General features: G+C 41.8%; 1 protein-coding gene across 1 annotated transcript; it reads right to left on the minus strand.

The window, feature by feature from the left end:
* Positions 1 to 1219: 1219 nt before the first annotated feature.
* Positions 1220 to 4307, minus strand: LOC117473397 (dimethylaniline monooxygenase [N-oxide-forming] 2-like). Its single transcript, XM_034118965.1, has 10 exons — positions 4171 to 4307; positions 3775 to 3963; positions 3495 to 3660; positions 3236 to 3378; positions 2875 to 3074; positions 2497 to 2730; positions 2002 to 2129; positions 1844 to 1916; positions 1663 to 1732; positions 1220 to 1573 (listed from the first exon to the last, which is right to left on the minus strand). The coding sequence occupies exons 1-10, from the start codon at positions 4300 to 4302 to the stop codon at positions 1220 to 1222; spliced, it is 1689 nt and encodes a 562-aa protein (XP_033974856.1). The 5' UTR covers positions 4303 to 4307.
* Between the last annotated feature and the right edge of the window lie 4738 nt (positions 4308 to 9045).

The raw sequence follows: 9045 nt of genomic DNA on the forward strand, positions 1-9045 counted from the left end.
GTTGAGACCAGCGAGCCTAAATATCATATATACGTGAAATAAGTTATTTAGAGACTATGGATGGCGAGGATAAATATAATAAAGGGATCTACATACATTACATTGGTGACCTACAGTGAGATGGTAACAGGCATGCGCTTAGGGCCCGCTTTCCAGCCAGTTTCTGTGGGGTGACGCATTCTGAGGTGAGGCAGATCTCATCTGTGCCTCACCTTACCCCACAGTAACTGGCTTGAGCGCGCTCACAAAATAAGTGCCCGCGCTAAATTAGTGCCCGTGCTCCAGCAAGTTACTGTGGGCTTACGAGAGGCAGAGCACGTCCCTGCCTCACTTGTCATCGCTCCCGTAGCGGAGTTCGGCAAATTTGCTGATTTTGACTATAAAAAGCGATTAGAATCATACATAAATCACACTTACAACACAGATCAGTGGAGACATTTTATTATTATTACTATTTCGTTTTTCTTTAGTTGTTTTTCCGTTACATTGGAGTATGACAGGTGAGGCTCTGCCTCCCCTGCCTCCACTGACTGCACGTCGCTGGTTACAACCAGAGGTGGGACCAAGTCATTGTTTTGCAAGTCCGAGTCAAGTCTCAAGTCTTTGCGCTCAAGTCCAAGTCAAGTCTCAAGTCTTTGCGCTCAAGTCCAAGTCAAGTCTCAAGTCAGGATGGGCAAGTTCAAGTCAAGTCCAAGTCCTTTACTTTGACAAAACAAGTCTTAAACAAGTCCTTATGTGCTTTTCAACAAATGTAATGACATCGATCAACAGAATAATACTTAATAATCAAACTGCTCTTTATTAGTCACATTAATCATTTAATAATCCATTTTCTCTCTGCTCTCTGCTTTTTAATAAGCCTCAATTTAGGTTTTTCTATGCTATCTGATGGTAGATTGCAGTTTTCTCTGACCTTTGAAACAGATACACCTATCAGAAGAGTGCCAACTACTTTTACAATTGTGTAGCACCATATTATTACATATACTCCAATCATACACAACATTAAAAGAGGGAGGCTGTCTCTTTTTCTGCAAGCCAAACACCAAATAATTTTTTTTTTAAATGTCTTAAAATTCCCTGATCCATTTACTTTTTTTTCTTTCAATGAATCTTAGAATATTTAGGATATTAATATTATCGATGTCTGTATTATAATTGTACATCATATTGCAACATGGGTTATATTCGTTACACAGTGTACCCAAATATGATAATTTTAGTCTGGTGTAACAGAGTCCTTCAGAAACATCTTGCACCTGTCCAGAAACTGGGCAGCACCCGACAGCACTGGAGTTATCTCAGTTTTAGACAGAATGAAAGCCATTGCAACTGTTCCTCCAAGTACAAGCGCCCAGGGAGAAATCGCAGACGGCCTGCTCTCCGGTACCGCTCTGGTTCTGAAGGGTTGAGCCAATCGCTCCCACTGAGTGAGGATCGCCTGACGGGCCCCGGCCCACTGTCCAGGCCCCGTGAGACGATACTGATATGGAGTGCAGGGACCAAAGAAGACCCTCACCCAGAGCACAGGATCTGTCAGCAGTAGTGTCAGGAGGTTTGGTCGAACACCCACCTGTGATTGGAAGTATATCATGAGGTTTGTGTCTTACAGGTGCAATACAAATGATAACGCAATTTTATATCGAGATAAACTGAACCAACCTCCTTTGCCATGAAATCCAGGTAAGGGATGTATTCTACCTGGAGAGCTGCCGTTCGTGGGCAAGGATAGCTGAGAAAGCAAGTAAATTGGTTCAAATTTCAAAAACGATTTACTTTATACGTGCAGGAAGAACATCTGCCTGTTCTTTTGAATGAGCTTCATTGTGAAGATGATGTCTACCTTTTCATGTTCCTCTTCCTTTCAGACTCGATGACTTCCAGCATTTTCTCCTTAGGTGGAAGAGAGCTCGAACCTTGAAGATAAAACACAACAGCTGACACCTTGCACTTTTCAGTCCCGAGTGGGTGTGTTTACATTTAAAGCTCATAATAATTTACCGGTAAAGACCTTGACAGCCCATCGCGCCTGCATTTCCACAATTGGCGTGTTTGGTCCAGGTTCTTTGGTCTGGAAAAGACCCATGATGGCCAGTGTGGGTCGTACCAGAGAAGGAGGAAACAGTGTCCTGAAATTACCAAAGTATATATTAATATATGGCAGTACTAACAAAATATATTTTAATATATATATATATACACAATAACTCATAGGATGCATATTTTTTAACTAAAATGTTATTTTAAAACAGCACAATTTAAGCACAATTCAATCTTATGCTCTGTAAAATGTTTCTATATTTTTATTTATTGAAGTATAATTAGGATCTTTTTTTTGTTTTGTTAAAAATGCTATCTATCTTCTCATATGAAAGGTAATCTTACAACATTTACAACCCAGGGCCTGAGTTTGTTAAGTTTTAGTGTGGATTTTCAACTAATAAAACTTAAAAAAACTAAAATCACACATACAAACTCTACCGACAACATACTAACTTGTACAATGTCAGTTCTCGTCGAGGCCCGTGACTTAAGACTGAAGGCAGGAATGGAAATGTTCCATTATAGCCTGTACAGAAAACCACAGCATCAATGTTCTCCTCCACGCTGCCATCTTCAAATTCCACTCCTGAGTCTTTGAATCCTTTTAGATTGGTTTTCATTGCAAGCGCTCCCAGAAGGATTCGACCAGGGAGGTCATCATTGATCAGAAACCTTCTGTCCATAAGTCTGGGAAAGAAATGAAATGAAAGGAATCAACCACCTATACACCTTGTTACAAAGATTTTATTCTATTCAAAATGACACCATTGTATTAGATACAGTAACAGTCTGCACAGCTGACAGCATTTTCACACTGGAATCATGAGGCACCTGTGTTTGGGCTTCAGACCATACAGTCTGTGGTCATATTTGTAGTTCAGTGCTCTCTCTGCTGCCCAGTTGACCAAAGTATTGGGCAGAAGCAGTGTGAGCATGTTGTTGAGTCTGGTGATAGCGGTCATGTCCAGAGGAAGACCATTACTGGACATCCTGCCAATCACCCAGGCCCCCTGGCGTGTGCTGAGAAATGTCTGTCAGAGATTAAAAAAAATAGATGTGAATTCATGGGTTACATATTTTGAAGTAACAATGTGCAGTGCAATCTTATAGCAGTTAAGTACACATTGTTTTCATCTATCCCCTGCTCCTCTGCCAAACTAAATTAAAGCTTTTCCTTTTGTTCCCATCTTACCTTCTTTGCAGATCTACTGATCTCCACTGCAATATCTCCTCCAGAATTGCCAATGCCAACCACCACCACCCTCTTTCCTCTGCAGGCATCTGCATCTTTGTATTCCCAGCTGTGAAAGCACCTGCCAGAAAACGTCTCATATCCTGGAGAAGACACAAGATGGTGCAAAAGGAAAACAGTTACAGTATATGCAAGAATGAAAAAATAAATAAATGTTGCTCTTTCATCAAATTCTGTAAAATGTTTGAATTGGACAGACCTGGAAAACCTGACAGGGGTAAGGACGGATGAGTGTAGTGGCCCGAACACACCAGAACGGCATCAAAGACGTTTCTCTCCTCCTCGCCATCCTTGTTAATTGTCGCTATGTCCCACTGACCTGACAGAGAGAAATCCGGCCTCTGGGCAACACTCTTCACTGTGGTCTGTATCATGCATGACCACATTCAGAAAAGAAAGAAAGAAAGAATTGATAACCTTAACTTCACATAGTATGTTGTATAAACTTGTGAAAAGATAGTGAACTCCTGGAGGATGACCTGGAAATGAATGTATCTGAGCAGGTCAAAGTGGTCAGCGTAGAGCCTGTAGTACTGCAGAAGCTGGGAGTTGTGCATGTAGTTTGGATAGTCAGCAGGCATGGGAAAATCACTGTAACACATCATCTCTTTGGAGGTGTTCACCACCAAGGAGCGATAGATGCTGGACCGCTCTGGCTCAGGTGACTCCTGTTGGCACAAACAAAACTTTGATAAGGACAATTTACTGAGGTTTGCAATCATTCTTTTGACACAAGCCACACAATCTATTTTCAAACTGAATATCATTTTATTCCAGATTAGGTTGGGAGCTCTTAGGCCATACAGTATCATAAAACCAATCTTTAACTGGTCACTACATTCATGTGTGGGCTACTCAAGGTGCCCCCCACTCACCTTAAATTTCCACAAGCCGCCAATGTCATCACTGCTCTCAAAGCAAACAGGCTCCAAGCCCTCCTCAACGCAGATCTTGATGCAAGCCAGACCAGAGCTGCCGGCTCCCACCACTGCCACACGTCGCACCATGGCTGAGAACTGAGAAAACATGGCTGAGAACTGAGAAAACGTATGCTGGTATACCTTACCAGCATACGTCATAATTTACTTATTCATATTCAAGAGAATATCTGTTAATGTATCCACTCCTCTTAAATAAACATAGCTTTTTGCTAAGAGCATTTTACTTCAGATTAACTCAAAATAACATGCAGAACCAAGTGTTGGACTACTCCAGTAGACTAAATAGACAATTAAATAAAATGATAAAACAAAGGATTATGATTATTTCAGCAAAGCTACGCATTTTCTGTACAAGAAGAGGTAACACTTATTCAAAAACAGCAATGTAAAATATCAAATTTTTCAGCATGTGTAATATGTGAACATCAAGAAAGATAAATGTTTGCATTGTTGAAGTCTGAAAAACTGGTTTCACCTTCTACAAGTCAGCTGCGACTAAAATGCCAAACAGCCTCTACATTCACATGAACTGCATGTTTTTTATCTACAGAAGGCTATTGCAGGCGATGCACTTTGACCCTGTCACCCTGCAAGCCAGTATTTCTGTTTACACCTCAGCGGGACAGCTCTTGGCCCCAAAATAAGTTTTTTCTCTGGCACCATAAAATAAAAAATATCCAGAGGGTCACTTGTAGATTATCTACAATCTCTCAACAAACTCAGTAGCATGTCAATAGAACATCTGTTAGTTATATTAGGTTATCTATCTACAGATCAGTAGACCATCAGTAACAAGAGCTGTAAGACTCTGGATGGCAATATCTGTTGAGATTATTAATGCATATCAATTGTGCACCAATGCCTTAGCCTTTCCCTATGCAATACTTTAGATTACATCTTGTTCTTATTGTTTCAAAGGCATGGCCAAAGGTTTGCCTTCTGGACCCTGGAGGCCAGAAGCTTGCTCGAGGGAACCCTTCAGCCAGTGTTCAGAGTGCCACGACAGAGTGCCAGAATGGCTATCTCCCAGGAGAAGGTGGTCAACAGCAGACCAACAGCAGATTGAAGAATCCACAGTGTGGAAATTGTGCCCAATAAATGTATTCTGCACTGAAATGCCTCTCGGTCAAATTGCATGTTTATCTTGTGACAGTCGCAGATTGATCTAAGTGTTTCTTATAAACTGTAGTGGCTGGGAAAAAGGTTAAGGCATGTGTTTACACCTCAGCGGGACAGCTCTTGGCCCCAAAATAAGTTTTTTCTCTGGCACCATAAAATAAAAAATCTCCAGAGGGAATTAAAAGAGAAAGGAAGCTAAAGTTAACTTTTTACATGCCCATTAAACCACATAGTACGATCCTCTGAAATTCAGAGCATCATGAATGAGCATTTCAACATTTTGAGTATATATTCAGAATATATGCTCAAACTCTTATTATACATCCATGGTTGAAACACTCGGATTGTAAACTCGAGTAAACACTGGAAGCGGAAGCGGTGTATTTTCTTCTCCAGGTGCCGCTGTTCCCGATTAACTGGTTTCCCGATCAACTGGTGCACAGATGTGGGGGGCGTGGCCTTCGACTGAAATACACATTTCGATCGCTTCTTCTGTCGTTTACATAAATCTTTTGGTATATTTGGGTCGGTAGCAGTGACGTGCGGTGAGGTTCATGGCTGGTGAGGCACTGACTCACTGAGTCAGATTTACAAATATTATATTTTGACCTTAATCGAAATATTCGGTTATTTTCAAAAGCTTTTTTAGTCTGATGCTTCGATTCATTTTAAACAGACCGTTCAACAAAAGGATACCCAAAATCTAAATATTGGATTGTTCTTTCTTAGTAAGATCCCATTTTCATTACAAATGTGGTCTTACCTTGACTTGAAGATGAAGTCCATGCTATCCTTCTGGACAACAATCTCTATTACTTTTTTGTAAAAGTCCTCCTTATCTTCCTGTAGTTTCAAAAGTCTAGTTTGTTGTTACGTCTACCGTCTCTGCGTAGAATTACAGTAGCAACAATAACCTGTGGGCTCACGTGCGCCCCCTTCAGTGCGGCAGAGGTTATGGCTGCCTCCCCTGGTGCATTTTCATTGCCGTTGAGACCAGCGAGCCTAAATATCATATATACGTGAAATAAGTTATTTAGAGACTATGGATGGCGAGGATAAATGTAATAAAGGGATCTACATACATTACATTGGTGACCTACAGTGAGATGGTAACAGGCATGCGCTTAGGGCCCGCTTTCCAGCCAGTTTCTGTGGGGTGACGCATTCTGAGGTGAGGCAGATCTCATCTGTGCCTCACCTCACCCCACAGTAACTGGCTTGAGCGCGCTCACAAAATAAGTGCCCGCGCTAAATTAGTGCCCGCGCTCCAACAAGTTACTGTGGGCTTACGAGAGGCAGAGCACGTGCCTGCCTCACTTGTCATCGCTCCCGTAGCGGAGTTCGGCAAATTTGCTGATTTTGACTATAAAAAGCGATTAGAATCATACATAAATCACACTTACAACACAGATCAGTGGAGACATTTTATTATTATTACTATTTCGTTTTTCTTTAGTTGTTTTTCCGTTACATTGGAGTATGACAGGTGAGGCTCTGCCTCCCCTGCCTCCACTGACTGCACGTCGCTGGTGTGTTGTGGATTTCATATATTTCACCTAATCGCTCTCAAATCGGGACACCTGAGGCGTGAAATGGATGCCTGTCCCAACAGAGGGCACCCAGGACTTCAGACACAGTCATTCCAAAGGGCTCTGGATGGACTGGATGTGTTTCCATTCACGGAGAAACTAAATCCTTCCCATCATGCTTTGCTCTTAAGCATCACATGACTATCATTTGTTTCGGGGAGATGCGGGTTCCAGGGGTCAGCCGGGCTTCTGTTGATACCAACGTGACTCTGCTGGGGAGGGGATTGCATCCAGAAACAAACTGAGTCAATAAAACGGTAAGAGTTGACTTCCTTGGAAACACTAAGAACAAGAAAGACAGGTTTTGTTCAGCCGAAAAAATATCAAAAAGTTATTCATCGCTCAACTGAATAAATATTGTACTTCAAAAGTTGCCCTGAGGGTTTTTGCGAAAGGAACTTCAACACAAAGACGGTCCTATATTTAGGCATGATGCAAAATGACAGGTTTTCCATGGATGGGGTGCAGACGTTCATGCTCCCCAGATGATGAATCATAATAATTTGGGGGCTTTCTAAACTTTCTACAGATGAAACAAACATATCAAATGTCCACTGGGTTCAAACAAAGTCTTTAAGCTAATGTGTTAGCATGCTAATAGGCTTAACGTAGATGGTGATCATCATACCTGCTGATGCTGATCAAATATTTTGTGATTTTTTTTTTCGTTTTCTATTACGTGTGATGTATCTTGAGGTTTACCGCCTAAGGTTTCAACAGGCTGTTCTTCATCCAACTTGTCCTTTGCCATGCTGGACATTTGCCCAATGGACATCCAGTATGGTAGACACTCACAATGTTCAGTCAAATTTATTCCAGTACTAATCTACATTTCCCCCCAAAAGGCATGGTTTAGTACTCATAAAAACGAAGTATCACATAAAGATTTCCAAACACGAAAAGCCTAAACTCGTGACTCCCTTTCACAGGCAACAGGACAACCGGATTTCACTTTGAAACATTACCATTCAGAGTAAATATAAATGTGAGATGGATAAACAATTCTATGAAGCACATGCAGGTTTTTCCAGTTATTATGCACCTTATAAAAACCCTGCAGCCTCTTGCAAATAAAAAAGTAGAACATTACTGAAACTAGGAGGTTAATGCTAGTAACTACCAGCTGTGGACTGAATCACAGGGGAAGAGATATGTTAAGAGTGTGTGTGTGTAAACATGCTGAGAGGCAGAAGCTGTGTGTGTGGAGGCGAAAAGAGATATAACCTTTGTTTACGAGTGCAGGCGGGCCGGCTGACAGCGTGTGTAAGTCAATGGAGGCCGGCCCACACGGAGATCTACTGGCAGGCATTAATCAAACACCGGGGGGGAGAGAGACGCCTCCTCACACCTCCGCAGGACTTTCTATCCAAAGGGAGGGATGACCACAAGGTTATCATACCTCCACGAGACGGAGCAGCACTTTGATTCAACAACGCCTCTCCATAAATGTCTGCTAACTGTGCGCCGCGAGGAGGCCGGCGATAGACTTTTTAACGCCAGAGAATGGATCGTCTGGAGTGATTTCACAGCATGAGTTATTACCGCAATAATATCCAGGAGTGCGTCCTTCAGGGTGATTATGGCTGTGACAGTGATGCAGTAGATGTGAGAGCGGTAGAGGGGGATTACTGCCTATTATTGCTGCTTTACAGCTGCTAAAATATACAATTCAGGAATACAAACTTTATTGAACTTAGCAGTTTTAGAATTATTGGTTAAAAAAATCTAAAGTGGTCCTGTGATGCTCATTTTCAGGTTCATATCAGTTTTTAGTGTCTCTACTGTGACATGTCTGCATGCTCTAATGTTCAAAAAGCTCTTTATTTTTCTCATACTGCCCTCTTTTCACCCTCTGTCTGAAACCAGAGCCCAGTCTGCTCTGATTGGTTAGCTGGCCGGCTCTGTTGTGATTGGTCAACCGCTGTCCCGCTCCTTAGCCTATGGGGGGGGGGGGGGGGTGTTGTTTTAGCCATTAACATGCACTAAAACCTATATATAACACACTACAGGAAAGGGAAAACCCCAAAAAGCATGATAGGAATTAAACATATTAAATAGATTTTGAAGGTGCGTGAGGTTATCATAAAAGAGCATAAGCAGA

Source organism: Trematomus bernacchii, unplaced genomic scaffold, assembly GCF_902827165.1.
Source record: "Trematomus bernacchii unplaced genomic scaffold, fTreBer1.1, whole genome shotgun sequence".
Lineage (NCBI taxonomy): Eukaryota > Metazoa > Chordata > Actinopteri > Perciformes > Nototheniidae > Trematomus > Trematomus bernacchii.

Excerpts from the sequence above, each read along its gene's own strand:
- LOC117473397 (XM_034118965.1), bottom strand. The coding sequence starts at position 4,302 with ATGGTGCGACGTGTGGCAGTGGTGGGAGCCGGCAGCTCTGGTCTGGCT. Across the intron at positions 3,075-3,235 it reads TCAGTAGATCTGCAAAGAAG|ACATTTCTCAGCACACGCCA; the intron begins GTAAGATGGGAA and ends AATCTCTGACAG. Across the intron at positions 1,917-2,001 it reads GGCTGTCAAGGTCTTTACCG|GTTCGAGCTCTCTTCCACCT; the intron begins GTAAATTATTAT and ends TTTATCTTCAAG.